The following is a 24,180-nucleotide window of genomic DNA, read 5'->3' on the forward strand; positions in this document are numbered from 1 at the left end:
CAGCATTGACATATCCATGAAAATGTCTCACTGGGCGGAACGTTTTATTTGCTGATTTAATGGAGTTTGGCACCAAGGTCTCTTTATATCAATTGATTAATCTCCTAACATAGCCTGACGTTTCCATTTGTTCGCGCTAATAAAGATCCACACAAAATATTAAGGTTACGTAGAAACCTCATAAATATTCCAAGAAGGAATTAGTGTTTCAGGTCCGCCTCCTTTGCATACACTCAATTCATCATTGATCGGTCTATTAACTCCTCTTGGGCCACTCCTATTTTCGTTTGCTTATCATTATAGGTGTGAGTATTTGGCAATAATCATTATTCAGCCATCCATTGGCAGTTTCACCCAACACTCAGTTCATCCGCCAAATGCTTCTGCTAAGAAAAACATATCAGATGTTATAGTTAGTTTTGAGTGTTGTGTTTTTAGCAGCTGATAATGAGACTGATCATACTTTCAAGCTTATTTGTTAGTTTCTATGGAATACATTCTGTCATCTTTCAACCGGACGTAACAGTGTTTATTATGCAGTATGTACGGCGGCAGGGATTCCATCATATTTACTTCATTCATCCATTGGAAGGTAAGCTGCGCTTAGCCCGTGAATTATTAAATAGTAGAAAATGGAGGAATAGATTAGTGTTTTATTGAAATAATGAAAAATCTCTATATCAGAATTAAGATGCTCAGGTTTATGATCTTGATCTACCACAAACACAGAATTCAGATCAGCTCCTTAAAGCAAAGCAAGAAACTCAATTTCAATAACCCATTTGTGTCTCTGTGGCGGTATTTCAAACACCAGGTGAGTCAGGCAAGGAAGGCAGCACATAAAAATAGTCTCGAGACTGAATTTCCCTTTCATTAGCCTCTAAAAATCGTAGAACTAAAGAAATAAAGCTTCTTGAAGATAATGATAATAATATTCCCATACTAATAAAATGCCTTTCTATACCGTCGATATTATCAGGACCATGGTTAGGAAAACTAGCTGAACTATACACCAAATGCCTGCAAGAATGCTGTATATTACATTTGGGAACATTGTTATTAGGGTACACAATTAAAAAGGAACCATGCCGATTAGAATGCCAACTAATATTATCACTGTAATTTCAGGAATGGGTGACATTGTAAAGTCACCAAAGGCAACATTGTGGGGAAAACGGCTACTGACATCCACTGACGGAATCCTTAATTCTCCCTCTGCATATATTGCCTTCCATAACTCTTGCAGAGAAGAACTGAATTCTTCTGTGACCGAGAACACTCGTGAATGGGAAACTGGCCAGAGACCTTTTGTAACATTGAGGAGAAGAACCGATTCGTCGCCATTATTCGTTGGATATCTCGTGACTCTAAAAGACTTTACAACTTTGAAAAATGTAGGTTGACATATACACACACACACACACACACACATATATATATATATATATATATATATATATATATATATATATATATTTATATATACATATATATATATATACATATATATATATGTATATATATATATATATATATATATATATATATATATATATATATATATATATGTATGTATATATACATATACACATATATATATATATATATATATATATATATATATATATATATATATTTATATATGCATATGTATACATATATTTGTATACATATATATATATATATATATATATATATATATATGCATATCTATACATATATATATATATATATATATATATATATATATATATATATATATACCAAGGCACTTCCCCTAATTTTGGGGGGTAGCCGACATCAACAAAGAAACAAAACAAAAAGGGGACTACTCTCTACGTTCCTCCAGCCTAACCAGGGACTCAGCCGAGTTCAGCTGGTACTGCTAGGGTGCCACAGCCCAACCTCCCACAATTCCACCACAGATGAAGCTTCATAATGCTGAATCCCCTACTGCTGCTACCTCCGCGGTCATCTAAGGCACTGGAGGAAGCAGCAGGGCCTACCGGAACTGCGTCACAATCGCTCGCCATTCATTCCTATTTCTAGCACGCTCTCTTGCCTCTCTCACATCTATCCTCCTATCACCCAAAGCTTTCTTCACACCATCCATCCACCCAAACCTTGGCCTTCCTCTTGTACTTCTCCCATCAACTCTTGCATTCATCACCTTCTTTAGCAGACAGCCATTTTCCATTCTCTCAACATGGCCAAACCACCTCAACACATTCATATCCACTCTAGCCGCTAACTCATTTCTTACACCCGTTCTCACCCTCACCACTTCGTTCCAAACCCTATCTACTCGAGATACACCAGCCATACTCCTTAGACACTTCATCTCAAACACATTCAATTTCTGTCTCTCCATCATTTTCATTCCCCACAACTCCGATCCATACATCACAGTTAGTACAATCACTTTCTCATATAGAACTCTTTTTACATTCATGCCCAACCCTCTATTTTTTACTACTCCCTTAACTGCCCCCAACACTTTGCATCCTTCATTCACTCTCTGACGTACATCTGCTTCCACGCCACCATTTGCTGCAACAACAGACCCCAAGTACTTAAACTGATCCACCTCCTCAAGTAACTCTCCATTCAACATGACATTCAACCTTGCACCACCTTCCCTTCTCGTACATCTCATAACCTTACTCTTACCCACATTAACTCTCAACTTCCTTCTCTCACACACCCTTCCAAATTCTGTCACTAGTCGGTCAAGCTTCTCTTCTGTGTCTGCTACCAGTACAGTATCATCCGCAAACAACAACTGATTTACCTCCCATTCATGATCATTCTCGCCTACCAGTTTTAATCCTCGTCCAAGCACTCGAGCATTCACCCCTCTCACTACTCCATCAACATACAAGTTAAACAACCACGTGGGACATCACACATCCCTGTCTCAGCCCCACTCTCACCGGAAACCAATCGCTCACTTCATTTCCTATTCTAACACATGCTTTACTACCTTTGTAGAAACTTTTCACTGCTTGCAACATCCTTCCACTAACTCCATATAACCTCATCACATTCCACATTGCTTCCCTATCAACTCTATCATATGCTTTCTCCAGATCCATAAACGCAACATACACCTCCTTACCTTTTGCTATATATTTCTCGCATATCTGCCTAACTGTAAAAATCTGATTCATACAACCCCTACCTCTTCTAAAACCACCCTGTACTTCCAAAATTGCATTCTCTGTTTTATCCTTAATCCTATTAATCATTACTCTACCATACACTTTTCCATCTACACTCAACAAACTAATACCTCTTGAATTACAACACTCATGCACATCTACCTTACCCTTATATAGTGGTACAATACATGCACAGACCCAATCTACTGGTACCATTGACAACACAAAACACACATTAAACAATCTCACCAACCATTCAAGTACAGTCACACCCCCTTCCTTCAACATCTCAGCTTTCACACCATCCATACCAGATGCTTTTCCTACTCTCGTTTCATCTAGTGCTCTCCTCACTTCCTCTATTGTAATCTCTCTCTCATTCTCATCTCCCATCACTGGCACCTCAACACCTGGAACAGCAGTTATATCTGCCTCCCTATTATCCTCAACATTCAGCAAACTTTCAAAATATTCCGCCCACCTTTTCCTTGCCTCCTCTCCTTTTAACAACCTTCCATTTCCATCTTTCACTGTCTCTTCAATTCTTGCGACAGCCTTCCTTACTCTCTTCACTTCTTTCCAAAACTTCTTCTTATTCTCTTCATATGACTGACCCAGTCCCTGACCCCACCTCAGGTCAGCTGCCCTCTTTGCCTCACGTACCTTGCGCTTTACTTCCACCTTTTTCTCTCTATATTTTTCATACTTCTCTATACTATTACTCTGCAGCCATTCTTCAAAAGCCCTCTTTTTCTCTTCCACTTTTACCTTCACTCCTTCATTCCACCATTCACTGCCCTTCCTCATGCTGCCTCCAACAACCTTCTTGCCACATACATCACTTGCAATCCCAACAAAATTTTCTTTTGCTAACTTCCACTCCTCCTCTAAATTACCAGTTTCTCTTACTCTCACCTCGTCATATGCTATTTTCAACCTTTCCTGATATTTACTTTTTACCCCCGGTTTTATTAGCTCTTCAACCTTCACTAGCTCCCTTTTACATTCAACTACTCTATTCCCCCACTGTTTTGCTACAACTAATTTTCCTTCCACCAAAAATTGATCAGACATACCGTTAGCCATACCCCTAAACACGTGCACGTCTTTCAATCTTCCAAACATTCTTTTAGTTATCAACACATAATCCATTAATGCCCTTTCTACTACTCTTCCATTTGCCACTCTTACCCATGTATACTTATTTTTATCTTTCTTTTTAAAAAAGCTAGCACTTATTACCATCTCTTGTTCAACACACATATCTACCAGTCTCTCACCACTCTCATTTTCACCTGGTACGCCATACTTCCCAATGACACCTTCTACCTCTCCAGCGCCCACTCTAGCATTTAAGTCACCCATGACAACTACATATATATATATATATATATATATATATATATGCATACACACACACACACACATATATATATATATATATATATATATATATGTGTATGCATATATATATATATATATATATATATATATGTATGCATATATATATTTATATACATACATACATATATATATATATATATATATATATATATATATATATAAATATATATATATATATATATATATATATATATATGTATATATATATATGTATATATATATATATATATATATATATATATATATATATATATATATATATATATATGTATATATATATATATATATGTATATATATATATATATATATATATATATATATATACATATATATATATATGTATGTATATATATATATATATATATATATATATATATATATATATGTAAAGTAGAGCGGAGATGCTGAAAAGTTAATTCAATTTAACAATCTAATTTATTGCTATCTTTAGGGTCACAGTGTAAATAAAAACATAGATAAATTTAAATTTTGGCCTCGTTCAAGTCAATTTTAGTTAAAGAATATAACTGGAAATCATTGGTAACAGACCATGGCTTGAATTGAGGCTTTAGCCTTTATTACAGGCAATCAATGTAATATCTCTTTAACTACTGGACCTGATTGCCTGATTTAAGCAATTGGTCAGCGAAGGCTTCAATTGTGTAGCCCATACTACTCAGCCCGTATTACTCTCTATTTTTTATCATTATAACTCTAACCTCATAGTCTTGCAATGTTCTGTATGAATATGTTATATCTGCATATCTTCCATTTTGAATATATATATATATATATATATATATATATATATATATATATATATATATATATACATATATAATATATATATATATATATATATATACATATATATATATATATATATATATATATATATATTCTTACGAAGTTAGTCTGGTGTATTATTATTATTATCGTTACTTGCCAAGCTAAAACCCTAGTTGGAAAAGTAGGATGCTATAAGCCCAGGGGTTCCAACAGGGAAAATAGCCCAGTGCGGAAAGGAAAAAAGGAAAATAAAATATTTTATGAAAAGTAACACCATTAAGATAAATATCTCCTATATAAAATATAAAAACTTTAACATAACAAGAGGAAGAGAAATAAGATAAGAGTGTGCTAGAGTGTACCATTAAGCAAGAGAACTCTAACCCAAGGCAGTGGAAGACCATGGTACAGAGGTTATGGCACTAATGAGGACTAGAAAACAATGGTTTGATTTTGGAGTGTCCTTCTCCTAGAAGAGATGCGTGCCATAGCTAAAGAGTCTCTACTACCCTTATCAAGAGGAAAGTGGCCACTGAACAATTACAGTGCAATAGCTCCTTGAGTGAAGGAAAATTGTTTAGTAAACTGTGCTGTCAGGTGTATGAGGATAGAGGAGAATATGTAAAGAATAGGCCAGACTATTCAGTGTGTGTGTAGGCAAAGGGAAAATGAACCGTAACCAGAGGGAAGGATCCAATTTAGTACTGTCTGGCCAGTCAAAAGACCCCATAACTCTCCAGTGGTAGTATCTCAATGGGTGGCTGGTGCCTTGGCCAACCTGCTACTTAAATACAGTTGTTTATTCATGATTTATTTATGCGTTCATATGTGCATTGAAGAGTTTAGCCAGCTCCTAAGATGAGCCCCACTAGTGTAGATTTAAGATGTGTATGTAAATTACGTAAGACTTTCATTGTTAATTTCAATGTATTCTTCATTCAAGTCAGTATGTGTAAATTTACGTTAATTTTAAGTATTGACATTTTACTTCACATATTTTTGTTACGAGGTCTTGCGTAAGCTGTTTGAGAGTGTTATGTGACCATACGAGATAGGAAAAAGGGCTTATGTAATGTTCTTTTATATTTTTATGAGGTAATGAGAGAAAACTCGCAATTCTTATATGCCATGGGCTTTGGAAGTATCTCTAAAATCTTTTATCTTTATTGTTTCAAGGAAAAAGGTGGGCGGAGCTAACTGAGAGAATTTGTCTCCTTGTTGCGTGGTACGCGTCCATGAGAGTAATTTTTGGCAGCCTTGGCCTACCCCCAAGCTTCCAGATCTTGGTCGTCGAATGCTCTGAAAGTAGCTAAGTCTTATATGTGCGGCCCCCAGGGCTGCATAGCAGCAGTAGAGAAGCAGCTGTCCTGTGGAGGAGCCAAAGTTCCTCCCTCACTCTCTCACAATACCTATAGCGTGTAAAATTAAATTTCAAGTGAAGCTAATGATTGTATAATTTTCATAAGTATTATTTCTTTTGTCTTAATCTAAGATTTTATTCAGATTTAATATTTCGAGTCAAGTGATTATATAATTTTCAGAGCGTAACATTTTTGTCTTAATCTATGTTTTGTTTAGATTCAATTTCTTGAGTGATTTATTTTTATGTATATTCTTTCAAAGTGTTGTAATTTTTATGAAATATATTTATTTTTGTAAAGAGGGCATTATTTCAATCATCAGTATTAATCCATACTATACTCGTATCTTGTTAAAGAATGGAAGCAAGAGGTGGTTTAAATAAGTCTTAAGGATAATTACCCAGTGTTATTGTGAATCTACTTAAGAGACCTTTGGGTGTATATTTCTGTCTGGGAGTTATATAACTGTCTTAGAGCTCGGGTGTTAATATTTTAAGGTGTAACAGATTTAATGGAAAAACAAACAGGTGAGTTTGGAACTCGAGAGGTTGCATAGCTTGCCAGCCGTAATATATATAATACTATATGTTTGGTTCCAAGGCACGGGACCATCTTTTGATATATTTTTGATGCCCAAACCCTTTTGATCGAGTGAGTCTGTTGTAAATATTGGTGATAACAGGGTTGTGTTTTGATTAAAGGTTTTGAGCAATTCAGTGTTGATAGGATTTTGTGTATTGCTAGGATATAGTTTTTGGAGAGGTATTAAACATTGTAAAGTACGAGATGGCACAGTTTTATATCCAAGGGTTTTTGAATAACCAAAATATTCAGGAATTGTTAGAAGCTAATGTGGCTCTCTATTTTAATGGCATGTGGTGGCTATGCAATGGGTGGAATGATTAAAGCCCAAATCAAGTTTCTAGCCTTAGAAGCTTTAATAAACTCGGGAAAGTTGTCAGAAAAAATTATTTTGGCAGCCCATGAACTGTTGGAGGAAGCTGAGGAATAGTTTTTAGCGAAGCAAGGATCAGTTGACCCACAAACTGAAGGCTGAAAGCAGATAGGGATGTCGAGGCTGAGATTAGACGAATTGCAGCAGAGGAGAATTTGCTTAAGTTGAAGGTGATGGCAGAAGAAGTGCGACATGCGAAAGAAATTGAAGCAAGACGAGAAGAAAGACAGGCAGAAGAAGCACGACATGCGAGGGAGATGGAAGCAAGGGAAATTGCAAGACGGGAAGAAAAAGAGAGAAGACAGGAAGAAAAAGAGAGAAGACAGGAGGAAAAAGAGATGGAAAAAGCGAGGCATGCAAGGGAATTGGAGCTCTTGAATGCTCGTGCAAAGTCGGCAACACAGACAGAGGCGACCCTTGCTATGCACGATCCAGTGTTTAATGTGTCGGATGCCCAGAGGTTAATTCCAAGGTTCAAAGAAGAGGTTCCAGACGAGTTCTTTGATCATTTTGAAATGGTCCCAACGACGAAGAAATGGCCAGAAGATAAATGGTCTGTGTTATTGCAGAGAGTATTGATTGGGAAAAGATGCCAGTGTTTATTTATCCTTATCTCAGGATCAGAGAAAGGAGTATCAAGAAGTGAAGAGGAGCATGTTACAAGTGTATCAGATGACCCCTGAATATTATAAGGAAAATTTCCAAAGTTTGTGGAGGGACAAGGAAATGGCTTTCCTTGATTATGCTTATAAGGTACGACAATGTTTTAAGAGACGAACAGAGGCTGCTAATGTAAGGGAGGTTGCTGATTTAGAAGAATTGATAATTCTAGAACAGTATCTACAAGGAGTTTCTGAACATGTTTGAATGTATTCGAGAGAGAGAGAGAGGTGTAGAACCTTGATAAAGCTGCTTCGCTGAGTGAAAATTATAATATTATCAGTCATAAACCCTCCTCAGGCACGAAGTTTCAACCGTCGTTCTGACCAAGTGTCAAGTATTCGCCGAATCGTAAATAGCAATTCAGTAATAACTATGTGAACAAGTTCAATAGTTACAGCAGAAGTAGCACTGGCATTGTTCCTAAGCAGAATGTGATAGTACCCCAGCAACAATCGTTGAATCATCCTCCTTCAAGTATCGTGAAAGACGTGCAGAAGGTTAATATTGTCTGTTTTAAGTGTTGTAAGAGAGGTCATATCAGTAGGGAATGTTGGTCGAATCAACTGAAAGCAGTCTCCCGAGTGATTAAGGATAATTTGACTTCACAGAGTACGAACACGAAGAAACAATTGGGAAAGGTTAAAGAGGAAACTAAACCAGCCAAGGTTTACACGCCGAAAAGGACAAACAAAAACAGAGTGGATACCCTTAAACCATATATTTAAGGAGATGTGTTAGCAGCAATAGACGGGAGTGAGCAAACACCAGTCAGGATATTGTGCGACGCTGGTTGTAACCATAGTGTTTGTGGTACGAGGAGTACATCCGTTGCTGGAACAGTCTCTCATAGGAGACTCAGTTATTTTGAAGGAAATAGGAGGCGAAGAAGTTACCCGTATTTGGCGTTTGAAACTGTTATGCGAATTGGTGACAAGTAATTTTGACTTCTCGTACGAACCGAAACGAACCAAAGTGATGAAGCATGAGATACACCTTAAAACAACGGAAAGACCATTTAAACAACGCGGCTATCGACTGTCACCATATCACTGAGAAGTCATGAGAAAAGTAGTGGGCTATTTGTTATGAAATTGACTTGCCGAACAAAGTTCTAGCCCTTACAGTTCTGCATGCTTGCTAGTGAAACAACCGGACGGATCTATTAGGATGTGAATGGACTACCGAAAATCAAACTCAATCAGTATGGCAGATAATTATCCATTGCCTCTCATCGACCCACTACAGTACTCGACAATATTGGACAAGCGAGGTTCGTCTCTAAGATCGACTTGTTAAAAGGCAATTATCAAATTCTTTTGGAAAACAACGCAAAATTGTTATCAGCTTTTATAACCACGTTTGGGTTGTATCAATACACTGTCATGCCATTTGGACTAATGAACAGCCCCGCTACTTTTCAACGAGTGATGGATGACATTTTAGGATAGATAGAAAAAGTAGGCGTATATCTCGATGATATTGTGGTATATCATCGACCTGGGAAGAATATCTCCAAATCCTGAAGAAGGTATTTCAAAAGCTGTGAGGAGCATACCTGACGATTAACATGGAGGAGAGCGAATTTGGAAAGGCAACAGTTCAGTACTTGGGATTTAAAGTAGGAATAGGACTAATCATCCCAATAGCCGCTAATGTAGAAGGAATAAGGAAAGCATCACCCCCCATAACAAAGAAGCAGTTACAACACTTTTTAGGGAAGGCAAGATTCTACCGACGTTTTTGCCCGAACTTTTTGGCTGTAGTCGCTCCCTTGACGGATTTGATTAGCCCTAAGAAAAAATTTGTATGGACCAGCGAGTGCCAGGAATCCTTCGACAGGATAAATGCTATATTAACTTCAAAACTGATACTGCGGGCACCTAATTTCAACAAGGAACTCCTTATCCAAGTGGATGCATCGGATAACGGGATTGGAGCGATCTTATTGTAATAAGAAAAGGAAGGAATCCTTCACCCTGTTTGTTTTATGTCGTTGAAGCTGAAGAAACATCAGCAAGCCTACTCAACAGTTGAAAAGGAACTACTAGTGTTAGTCACAGCAGTAAACAAGTTTGAGTTCAATGTGAATCGAACACAAAATGAAGAGATTACAGTGTATTCGGATCATAATCCTTTAACTTTTGTGAATAAGATGAAAAATAATAATCAAAGGTTAACTAGGCGGTCATTATGTTTGCAACCATATTATATTAATGTAAAGCATATATCAGGTAAAGATAACGTGGTTGCAGATTATTCATCTCGGGCTGAATCGATGGATTCCGGCCGGGAATAAGTAATCTTTTTTTAGGGGGAGGTATCTTACGAAGCTGGTCTAGTGTAGAGTAAATACATTAGTTTATTCAAAATTTATTTATGTTTTCATATGTACATTGAATAGGTTAGCCAACTCTTAAGAAGTGTTAATCTCTGATGTAGATTTAAGATTTGTATGTAAATTACGTAAGACTTTCGTCATTAATTTCATTGTATTCTTCATTCAAAAAAGTATATGTAAATTTACGTTGTTTTTAAGAATTAACCTTTTATTACACGTATTTTTGTTACGAAGTGTTACGTAATATGTTTGAGAGTATTATGTGACCTTACTAAATAGGAACAAGGGCTTATGTAATGTTCATTTATATTTTTATGAGGTATTGCGTCATATTTGATAGAAAATATGCAATTCTTATATGACATATGCTTTGGAAGGATCTCGAAAATCCTAGTGTTAGGTTGTATCTTTTTTTTATTATTTCGAGGACAAAGGTGGGCAGAGCTAACTAAAAGAGTTTGTCTCCTTGTTGCGTGGGTACGCGCCGTGAGAGTAATTTTTGGCAACCTTGGGCCATCCCCCAAGCTTCCAGATCTTGGTCGTCGAATGTTCTGGAAGTCGCTAAGTCTTATAAATGCTGCCCCCAGGGCTGCTTAGCAGCAGTAGAGAAGCAGCCGTCCTGTGGAAGAGCCAAAGTTCCTCCCTTACTCTCTCTCTCAGTACCTATTGTGCAAAATTTAATTTAAAGTGAAACAAGTGATTGTATGATTTCTTTTATCTTAGTCTAAGGTTTTATTCAGATTTAATATTCTGAGTTAAGTGATTATATAATTTTCAGAGCGTAACATTTTTGTCTTAATCTATGTTTTGTTTAGATTCAATTTCTCGAGTGATTTATTTTTATGTATATTCTTTCAAAGTGTTGTAATTTTTAAGGAAATTTATTTATTTTTGTAAAGAGTGCATTATTTCAATCATCAGTATTTATTCCATACTCGCTTGTATCCTGTTAAAGAATCGAAGTAAGAGGTGGTTTAAATAAGTCTGAGGAATTATTACCCGTGTTGCTGTGAGTCTACTTAAGAGACCTTTGGATAATCAGTGTTTTGCATATTGCCGTCTGGTAGTTATATAACTGTTTTAGAGCTCGGGTGTTAATATTTTCAAGTGTAACAGATTTAATGTAAAAACAAACAGGTGAATTTGGAACTTGAGAGGTTGTATTGCTTGCCACCCGTAGTAAATATAATATTATATGTTTGATTCCCAGACATGGGACCATTGTATAATAATATACATTATATATATTATATATATATATATATATATATATATATATATATATATATATATATGTATGTATATATATATATATATATATATATATATATATATATATATATATATATATATACATATTGTGATGTAATTGCATGTGATGTTTAGATCTTCGATAGGGAGGAACATCGTCAATCATCCTGGTTGATCCTATCAAGTCCTGGAATGACTTCAGCCGTTAATGACCTTCACCTGCCCCTCGACCATAAGGTGATACGACTTTTCCATCAATATGTTTTTTTTGAATTTCACAAATGTTTTGTTCAACCACTATGTAAAATAAATTATATTTGTTCAATGTTAAAATACTCTCCTTATCTTTACTAATAGATTTTCTCTCCATATCTATTTATATTATATTATATTTTTATTGTCTTTCTATATCTATCTCTCTTTTACACACACACAGTCATATAATATATATATATATATATATATATATATATATATATATATATATATATATATATATATATATATATATCTTAGTTTAACAAAACTATCACCCAATACGGAGACATATCGCTTGAGCTTATAATTCAGAGTAAATAAAACTTATATGACCAAAAAATAAGTCTCAACACAAACAAAATGTTCATTGACTTCCAATAGATTCAGCATTGATCTTTAAGTGATAACGTACCCTAAACTAAATGGTGCTAGGAAACACAAATATAACATTTCATAGGAACATATAGGTTGTTGGACTGAAACCTTAGAAAAAAACAGGTTTTGCGTAAACACAATTTATAATTTTTTACTATGAAAAATTACTCCTGAAGAATTACTATTTTACCTTTACTTGAAAACACTCCACACTCATACTTTACTTCATTCTTACTAAAATTAGATACAATAATGGAAAAAAAAAACAGGTTACTATTCCCTTTGTAATAAATTTCTTTTAGCTTCACAAGACAGTTGATTGCAATTTCATAACTTCGTGAACAGGTTGTGTTTGCAACAGTACACGAGAATGACGAGGCACAACCGACGACAGTTGACTTATGGGACGTATACAAAGCAGCTGCTCACTTTGTCCCAAAGAGGATATTCCTTGGGAGTTGGTCATCCAAGGAGTGGAGACCTTCTCACGACATCTCACACCAGGAGCTATCCTGGGAGGAATCCCGGTCACACTCAGAGCAGGAGAGACGGGATACCACCCATCCATCTCCACCGGGAAGGGAACAGTACAGCCATCTTCCTTTCTTCTCCAGGGAACCTTGGCAAAGGAGAAATGACTTGATGGGTTTCGTCCTGCGCTGTTCTACACTTCAGGTGAACACATATCTTATCTTCCTCTTCCCGCATTATATTTTTCTAGTCTTTGAATCAACAGTAAATCTTATATTTATTCTATAATTTGGTATGAACCTATAAAAATATTAGAATTAATTCATGATATCTAAATTCCTTACAGGTGCTTGTCCTGTCTTAAATAGTGTTTTTTTTTTATTATTATTATTGAAAAAAGGAAAAATATTTGAACATTGTTTCATCGTTGCCATTCAGATATCATATATCAATCTGTGGTGTCAGTAAATATGAACAAATAAATATAGATATCCATTAGTGAAGTGAAGTGTTTTAACCGTTTACTATGTATCATGAATGATATCGATAGACGCATGGAGATAAAACACTAATTTCTCTATGTAATACCGTTTAGTTTACAAAGGAAGAAATGCATGAATAATCACACGGAAAATTAGATGTAAAATCAGTAATAGTAGATTTAGTGTAAGAAAGAATTATGATGCAGAGCTTCCCATTCCAGGATTATCGTTATACGATGTATGACGGTGTGAATCAGGACGGGACTTTATCATTCGACAGTATGCGAGGCATGAGCGCAGAATTATTCCACATCTTAAAACAAACAATGAATTTCACGTAGGTATTTCCAAAGACATCTGAAAGGACTAAAAGGAAATCAATGTTTTAGATAACATTAGGGATTAAACGTTTCAAATGAATTACCGGTATTCTGAATATTAAACACCCAGAGTGTCTCAAGCTATAAGAAGTGTCTGGGGTTATGTTACCATCTTTTTAGATAACTCTTGGTTTATAGGAAATGGATACATGAAAAGGAAGATCTTAAAACAAAAATAAAGCAACATATTACTAAAAGGATGTTTCGCTTTCATGCAAATGTAGCAAAATATATATTAGAATAAATGAAATGATTGCAGCTAATTATTCTAAAGCAACGTAGACATTTGGAAACGATGGCGAGGAAAACACCTTCCTTTTGCACCCGTTAGCTGAGTATTCTGACGTTTAATCGTCTTAACATATTTATAGTAGGTTATTAATAAAAATGAAATTCAAGATGAAGGAGCAATATCTCATGTAGTGAGGATTGAGAACTTACTACAATACAAAAGGAAAGATTAAATCAACAGGTGACACAATATAACTTCTTGTTACCGGCTTGAAGTTACACGAAAAATATATTGTTCTTGAATCAGGTAATCAGATCTCTTTATGGCTATTTTACTCTAATTTTCACTTCAATGCAGATGATTCTATAAGAGTTTCATCAACAGCAATAGATAGTGGATCAGCATAACATAATAACTTCCCGAAGTCCAGATGAAACTATCCTTTACTATTCCATCAGACCTCGTTGCTTTGAAAATGCTGACCAACTTTGGGGAAGTCTTCGTGATGGGAAATGGAATGGATTAGTGGCAGACCTTGTGGAAGATCGAGCAGACATCGTCGTCTCAGATCTAGATCTGAATTACGCAAGGAGCCAAGTTATTGATTACCCATATGGATGGCAAACTGGAGGGTACGTACAAATTTGGAATCTCGTGACAGTGTCTATTTCATGAAATAACCATTATATATAAATATATATATATATATATATATATATATATATATATATATGTGTGTGTGTGTGTGTGTGTGTTTATATATATATATATATATATATATATATATATATATATATATATATATATATATATATGTATATATATATATATATATATATATATATATATATATATATATATATATGTATATACATACGTACATATGTATATATATATATATATATATATACATATACATATATATATATGTATATATATATATATATATATATATATATATATATATACAAATACATACACATATAGGTATATATATACATATATGCGTAAAAATCACAGGAAAACGTGATGCTCAGATGCAGAAGAACCACAGGGAAAATGAAAATACGAAATATACGATTAAGTCCTGACTAGTTTCATGATACTTCTTCTTCAGTACTAGTCAGGACTTAATCGTATATTTCGTATTTTCATTTTCCCTGTGGTTCTTCTGCATATACATACATACATATATATATATATATATATATATATATATATATATATATATATATATATATATATATATATATATATATATATATATATATATATATATATATATGTATATATATATATATATATATATATATATATATATATATATATATATATATATATATATATATATATAAATATACTAGATCCATTGTAAAGCAGGGGTGGTTGTCGAATCACCTTTCTGTGACTATTTTTATTTCTTGCATCTACTTCCCTTAGTCCACCTCACCCATATCCCCCCTCAGAACATCCACCCTTCTGATTCTCTGGCGCCCCACACTCCTCATCCCCATCACTTGCATGTCCTTAGCTCTCTTGATTGATTCTACCTCCTCACTCCTATTATATGGCTAAAGTATCACACAAGAACTTCCGAAGCCTAATCTTTTACATAACATATACCATATAGTCAAGGAGAAACCTAGCATAGGTGTGACTTAGGGTGTGTTTACAATTTTTTTTTTTACATAATATGGTTGTTGGGGGTCCATAGATAGAGGATCAAGTGACTGCCCCTTGTCCGCTATGGGAATTATTTTTCAGAGTCAAATTGAAGGTGGCGGCTGTAACATTGCTAAATCATATTCATGCATTTGAAATTCATTGACCTGTTGTTTGTGATGTTTATTGAAACATGATAAATGTGGTCCAAATTAACATATACTGTATATATATATATATATATATATATATATATATATATATATATATATATATATATATACATATATATATGTGTGTGTGTGTGTGTGTGGGTGTATATATAAAAATATATATATATATATATATATATATATATATATATATATATATATATATATACACACATATATATATATATATATATATATATATATATATGTATATATATATATATATATATATATATATATATATATATATATATATATACATATATATATACATATATATATATATATATATATATATATATATATATATATATATATATTTATATATATATATATGTATATATATATATATATATATATATATATATATACTGTATATATATGCATACATATGTATTTATATATACATACATACAAATATACATATGTTCATATTTACCTATATATATATATATATATATATATATATATATATATATATATACATATATATATATATATATATATATATATATATTCAAATAAGCCATATATATTTTTTTTTATACATTAATGTCTGGATTCTCTTAACGACCTCGGGATCAGAGCCCCAGGCGAAATCACACAAAGACAAGAGCTTGGCTCCGGCCGGGAATCGAACCCTGGTCGGCAAGCTTGTACAGACAGTGACTAACCCACTTGGCCACGTGGGTTAGTCACTGTCTGTACAAGCTTGCCGACCAGGGTTCAATTCCCGGCCGGAGCCAAGCTCTTGTCTTTGTGTGATTTCGCCTGGGGCTCTGATCCAGAGGTCGTTAAGAGAATCCAGACATTAATGTATCAAAAATATATATGGCTTATTTGAATATGAAAAACACGTAAATATGTGCAAAATTTATCATGTATATATATATATATATATATATATATATATATATATATATATATATATATATACAGTATACATTGCAAATAGAGGTAAAAATGTGGTCAAAAACACACAGAGTTTCACTTATTGAATGCAGTTTTTAGTGTTGCATATTTTGCAAGGGTTCATATGAAAACATGAACATAGAAGACAAAGATAAAGGCTTTTTCTATTGCATTAGGAGAAACAAATGAATGTGTAGTGGTGTCCAAAGAATAAGCAGCATTATTGAGGCTAGAATTACAAGACAGGACACCTTGCACTTAAATTTAAGAAAGGTGCTTGGTGATGATCCATGATTTTCAATAAAATATCATAGCTACTATGTTTACCACTTATACATCTAGAAGTCACATTCAAAGAGAGTTGAAACGGTTGGGATCAAGACACCCATAAGGAAAACTTAAGAAAAGACGATCTGAATTCAGGCCATTCTAGTTTAGATTAAATAATCTTATCTTTGGTTGTGAGTGCTTCTCAAAAGTTCCAAGGCATCCAAATCGATCGAGGGATGTAATTCAATGTCAAACCAAAAGAAATAAAAATAAGACTTATAGAAATATGTAAAAAAGGGCGGGTGAGGGGCAATTCAGAAGCCCAAGAAGTGTCAGTGAGAATACATGACAGCTTCCCTGACTTACATGCAGCAGATACTTAATACCATGAGGACTGTTTTAAAAAGTTTACTTCAAAGCGCAATATTTCTGCTGTATCACGTTCATCAGTGCAACAGGAAAAAGTACATCCAGCTGATCTTGGATTTATTGATATGACCGGAAGGATAAGAGATGATCCTTTCAGAATATGGAGTTCCATGGAAATACATGACGTTTATAAAGAGTGCTTGGATTTTCTGTCATCTACTTCCAGGTCTAAATGCTCAATTTCTGCTGCTCCTGAAGTGCCTCAGGGTGATAAATCCTACCCCAATAGAAAAGAAAGAGCTACACTACTACATATATTGGAGGAACATTTTGGTAAAAGTCTTATTTTGATACAAGTGAAAGGATGTGCTAGTATGCTTTGTTTTGGAAGCATTTGGTAGAATGCTTATAGTTAGTTGAGGAAAATGTTGATTATTTTGTGTCAGATAATCAGAGAATCTCTTTCAATCGATTACCCAAGCAACACAAGCTCTTGTTTCGAGAAAATTCAACAAGATGATACTGGAGTTGGCACTCAAAATATACAATTTTCCCGGATCTAGAAAAATTATTGATATATTACATCTAAGTTATTAGGAAGTCAGACGATTCAGAAAATCAGCTGCTTTATTCACCAGTGTGGAGGAATTCCAGATTCAGGGGCTTTTAGATGGAAATGGACTGATCAGTGTTTGGTATGATAACGTTGATTTAAATGTGTTCACTCCAAATGGCATACGGGAAATTCCTTTTATGGCACTGAAATTTGTGCAGCATGGCAGATGTACGATTATGATCGTTTAATTATTTTCATTTTCATCTGCTGGATTAATTGATGGCATTTGGTGTGCATTAAGGTTATGGCTGTTACCTTTTCTATTTTATTAATTCCATTGACCTAAAGGCAACACCTGAGAAACTGGGAGAGAAGTGTTTAGACCTGCTGGCCACCCATGCACTTTCTGAGTGTGACAAGTATCTGGCAAAGTAAGAGTATTTGCAATACAAAAGTAACCCTCTGGGAATTTGCAAGTCCCCTGTCTCCAGAAGAAGTATCAATTTAAGAAGGTCTCTGCTTCATATCAAGTTTATATGGAGGAACAGCGTCAACAACTCTTGCAAATCTGAGTTTTTCAATAATCATCAAGAAGAAAGAACCGCCCAAAGTAAAGAGCCTCCCACCAATGGATGATGTTACGGTTTAACATATCAGATGTGTCCGTCTTCAGATTTGATATGGCGGGTAGCAAATCATATGGCACCCCAAGATACAAATATAACTCACTATAGTTGGAAGATTGAGAATATGTTGACTCCTGTTACTACTACTTCAACCATTGCACCACCTTCAGTTCAGCAAAGTATTGATTGTAGCTTATAAATCATCACGCCCATGTTCAAGCCAATGCAAAGATGCCGTTGCCATGTAAGTGCCCTGTCCTGTACTTCATACTGTAAGTGTAGTGCTGTTGACAGCTGTGCAAATAAGCCCACAAAATCCATGAACCATGAAGCTCTACAGTCAGTTTGAGGACCACAACGATGTAAATGATAATGATTATGGCGATAATGAAGAAAATTATATTACTGAATACAAATTATGTGAATGACATTGCACATGCACCTCTTTTTCTATGTATATATTACAATTACTCATAAATATATTGAGGGTTTGGAATATTCCAATTTTGCTATTAGAAGTGTAACAGTCTCCGAGTGCCTTCTTATTGACTCATAATAAAACTCTTATTTTGTTAGGTGAATAAAAAATTTTCCCCAATGATGTCAAGGTGGCACTCGTGAATTCTAAAATTATAAGTTCTGGAGAATCATTTTATGAAAAAAAAAAAAACTGTAATCATACGGTATGTCACACCTATGGCAAAAATCTGGGTTTGTTTCATTGACTAATTCATGCTTCTTATATGATGACTCTTCCTCTTTCTCAGTAGTGACATTTTAGCAATCCATCTCACCATTCTTTTCTCGGATCTTTCAAGCAGTCTTGCCTATTTCTTCTTAAACGCCCAAAAAACCTCCTGGCTAGTACAGCGGTAACGTGCATGCCTAGCATTCGCATGGTACCAGATTGATCCCCATCCGGGACCGCGAGTTTAAGCTGTTTACTGGGGAGGCTACTGCTGTGGTTGGGCCCAATAGTAGGAGGGTTGGGCTTGCCCGGCTGTCGTTCTGGTGAGTATCTATTTTGATGAAACTGGAACTGAAACCCAACACCTTTAACCTTTAAAAACTGTCTTATAGATCTCCCTTTTCTGATACAATAATTTTTCTTTCTAAATAAACCTAAGTTCCTTCTTTCCATTTTAGTTCTTCTTCTTTCACTATGCCTCAGTACTTTCTCAGTTCCTCTATATTGTGTTATTATTGATTCCAAGTAGTTAAACTCCGTGTTCTATTTAGCACCATACCAACCTCCACTAACATGTTTACTTTTCCATGACCTCCTCAACTGCTAACAATTAACTCTGTCTTTTCAAAGTTCATCTTCAATCCTTTCCTTTCTAAGGGTTCCATTGAAGTTACTAAATCATCACCAAGCACCTGTTCCCACAGTTTTTCCTCGTTACTTAATTCTGATGACAAGGTGACTATAATTGTGAGGAGTCGGAATTAACTCAGAGCTGATCCCTGAAGGGACAGCAAAGTTATAACGAATATAATGAAAACGAGTATTTAGGTGAAACAGAAAATTATTTTCCGGGAACTGATTGGGAGAACAGCTCTTGAGATATAGGAAATTTTCCTTTTCTTTTCATACATATGTAAGCATTTTCAAGCACGTCACATCATATATACATCCCCAATTGAGCTACCAGTTAAGAATATATCACATTTATTTTTTTCTTTTTATTACATCGCTTCCTTTAAAAACATAAAATGCATTAAGTCAAATAACTGCTGACAACGAGAAAAGGTCGCAAGGATGAAGTAATGCATAACACAAGGCCAACAAAGCCTAGTTTCTGTTGGCGGAGGGCATAAGTGATAGATATGATATCAAGAAGAGACTCAAATCTTTAATAAAACTCTAACATCTACAGATATCACATGTTGATGAGACATGTGCCAGCAGTCGGGAATGTCAGCAACAGCTACACCAAAGAATTCACCTGGCATGTTTGGTTACTGATCGTGATGTTCGGAATGATGCTCGGCCTTAGCCTAGTTTTTACATTTCGTCAGTCACCTTATCATGAAGAAATGTGTCTATCAGAAGCTATCTGGCTAATTGTAGCAGCCTTTTGCAATGCAGGTCAGTCGAATTTTCATCAATGATTCAACTAATGTCTAATTACCCACTAAGCACAATTCCATCTTCGTGTTTATGTTGAAATGATATGTAATATTTTATTATTATTCAGAGGATATTGGAACTTGTATTTTGAAGATATTTTTTTTTAAGGAACACCTAATCAATGTATAAAACTGACAAAGGGAACAGGTTTTCCTTTATTTTGCTGCTATATTCTTCACTTCATATTTCATGGAAATTCAAAGCTTTTTGTGACCTTAAGTACAAGATAAACCAATATATTATGATACAATATTATTATGCTATATACTAATGATAGCCTGAAATATAGCAAATCGAAATAGACCGATTTCCATATAATAACTCATGATAACATGGTTGTGCCAGCAGATACTCATGTCTATCAATAATTATAAAGGCTACAACAACAGAAATGTCAAAGGTTCAAGAAATTCTAAATGACTCTATATCCATTGAATAGTCGCATCTTGATTCTATTGCAGTTATTTTTGACCGATGATGTAAACCCTACCTACATTTATGAATTGTCTTGAATGCACACCTGCCTGCACCTTGCACTCATGTTCTAACATGTAGGATGATGATAGTTGTAATGAGGATCCAGTGCAGGATGAAGACAATTTGTGTTGCAGTTATTCAGTTCATTCAGGATCATACCAAAGATTATCTTTATCTTATTAATGCATACCGTTACTGATTCCAATTGATGGTCAATGAAGTGTAGCAATTAGTCACTGTCTGAAGATACCTCAGAATAGATTTAATACTTATCACATTATTTAGCTTATCATTAAACAGGTTTTGGAAAAAATAAAAGTAGTAAAAGAAATGCCTCAACTTACTGCGTTCCACTATCTAATTTGCCACATTCCCTGCTATCATTAGTATTTAGCACAACAACATTGCATTTTAATATGATAATCCATATTGTAAGTAAGGTCATGAAAACATTTGAGTTTCCAGTCTCCCGTACATTGATCAGGTATTCCTATAAGAAATATCTACAAGATATAAGTTTCAATGTCCTCTGCCTGATATTCAAATATTACATATTATTTCAATAGGGATAAATTACTCCACAATCAAGTCATGGCGACAGCCCCTCGGTTCGTCCCTGATGGATTTTTCATTTGAAACGATTGTAGGGAAAAGTAATTGTTTACACTTTAACTTTGATGTATGCAATGTTATTTTATACTAAAAATCTACCGTAAAACTGCAGATGCTTTCACATATGGTGGATAAAAACTTATTAAGCTGTAAATTTAGCCTGTCTATCACATACATTCATATGGCTGAAGGTCTGAAATACTTGAAAATCTCTATGGCCTTTAGTACCTATCTAATTTCTCTTCCTCTGGTTTTCTTTAAAGTTTTTATAGTTCATATAGGAAATATTTATTTTAATGCTGTTACTGTTCTTAAAATATTCCATTTTTCCTTGTTTCCTTTCCTCCCTGGGCTATTTTCCCTGTTGGGGCCCATGGATTTATAGCATCCTGCTTTTCCAACTAGGATTGTAGCTTAGCAAGTAATAATAATACTAATTTGTGACTAATACTTCAAAATACTGTCTGGCTCATGGACTATACAAATAAAGGAACATATGAACAATCAATCGGAAGATACGACATTAAATCTCTACTTAATTTCTAACATAAATTTCATCAAATATAAAAACACACCAATTTAAAGAATATATAAAAAGTTGAACCTTGTTGTTGCGAAATATTAAAGAAGTAAAGAAGCATTTCTTTAATAGGTCAATAAACATAAAAAAAGAAAAGAAACCTCGTTGGTAAGTCTCATTCCATAAAAGATTTTATGTCAGTACGGAAATGAAATAGATATATTTTTACTTGAATTTCTTGGTATTTAATATACAACTTTTTTATTTTCCTTTCTTCACTAGGGAAAACTATTTTTGAAAGAAATTTTGTGATATACAGTGCAATTTTCTGAACCATACATTTTGGCATCTTTTGTGAAATAGATGCTACTTATTTTTTCTGGTTTCACTGGAAAATAAGCTCATAAACATTACTGATCTCCTCCATGACTACAGCAACTTTTTTTTTTTTATTTCCCAGGAATAGGTGTTTCGATAATAAGCGTATCATCACGAATACTCTTGCTAGTGTTATACCTGACTATCATGATGTTGTATGCTTACTACAACAGCTTCCTCATCTCATTTCTCACTGTGGACACAAACATCCTCCCATTCACGACGCTGGAGGGAATGTACGAAGCAGGGACACACTCTTTTGGCTGCATAGGTCGAACATCGATCGAAGACATCATCAAGGTGAAGAGATATCAAGACTATTGACACTGATTTTTTTCTCAAACATTTCTATAGTAAGAATCATATGTAGAGCGTACTAGGACAGGGCATGAAGGATTGGCTACTGAGGTCTGTGCACTTTAACATGGTGCATTGTAGGCATTTATCAAAGGATCTTAGCAGAATCACTTTCCTGGCTGCTGCTCCATTCTGTGACCCCCACCCCCACCCTCATTTCTTTTTTAAACTTTTATGTATCTTAGTCTCAGAGAAGGAAATGTCAGTTCTCCATATTTACACCTTAGGAGTGAGTGCTATAACCGACCCTAGTACTGGACCATGCGTCTATATTTCCTGCAGTATATAAGTCCATGTTATCATCCTTATTATTAGCTGATCTACAACCCTAGCTGGGAAAGCAGGGTACTATAAACCCAGGGAGTACAACAGGGAAAATAGCAAAGGAGGAGAGGAAAAAGATAGAACGATGTAACGTCCAGCAAGAGAAATCTACCCCAAAGCTATGGCATTATCCAAGACTAGAAAACAATGGTTTGATTTTGCAGTGTCCTTCTCCTAGAAGAGCTTGTTACCATAGCTAAAGCGTCTCTTCTACCCTTATCAAATGGAAAATATCCACATTGAAATTACAGCGAGGTAGACAACCCCTTGAGTGAACAGTAATTTTTCGTTTATATTAGTATTATGAGGTTTTTGAGAAAAGAGATTATTCGATCTATATGCATCCAAAGGAATTGTGTGATGTAACCAGAGCTGAATACAATGTAGTACCATCTAACCATTAAAAAGACACAATATCTCTCAAGCAGTATATATATATATATATATATATATATATATATATATATATATATATATATATATATATATATATGTATATATATATATATATATATATATTATATATATATATATATATATATATATATATATATATATATATATATATATATATATATATTAATAGGATGAGAAATGGATTCCAGCCAAGAATGAACTTAATTAGAAATAAAGAAGGTAACATAATTACT

General features: G+C 34.3%; 1 protein-coding gene across 1 annotated transcript in view; it reads left to right on the forward strand.

Moving 5' to 3' along the window:
* Positions 1 to 12,064: 12,064 nt before the first annotated feature.
* Positions 12,065 to 24,180, forward strand: part of LOC137626341 (glutamate receptor 3-like) — a 22,071-nt gene continuing 9,955 nt past the window's right edge. Inside the window, exons 1-6 of the mRNA XM_068357414.1 lie at positions 12,065 to 12,160; positions 12,902 to 13,231; positions 13,731 to 13,846; positions 14,580 to 14,753; positions 20,609 to 20,820; positions 22,932 to 23,149. Of these exons, the coding sequence (XP_068213515.1) occupies positions 12,116 to 12,160; positions 12,902 to 13,231; positions 13,731 to 13,846; positions 14,580 to 14,753; positions 20,609 to 20,820; positions 22,932 to 23,149 (1,095 nt within the window). The 5' untranslated portion in view covers positions 12,065 to 12,115. The remainder of the gene's footprint in view (positions 12,161 to 12,901; positions 13,232 to 13,730; positions 13,847 to 14,579; positions 14,754 to 20,608; positions 20,821 to 22,931; positions 23,150 to 24,180) is intronic.

The sequence above is a fragment of the Palaemon carinicauda genome, chromosome 33, assembly GCF_036898095.1.
Source record: "Palaemon carinicauda isolate YSFRI2023 chromosome 33, ASM3689809v2, whole genome shotgun sequence".
Classification (NCBI taxonomy): domain Eukaryota; kingdom Metazoa; phylum Arthropoda; class Malacostraca; order Decapoda; family Palaemonidae; genus Palaemon; species Palaemon carinicauda.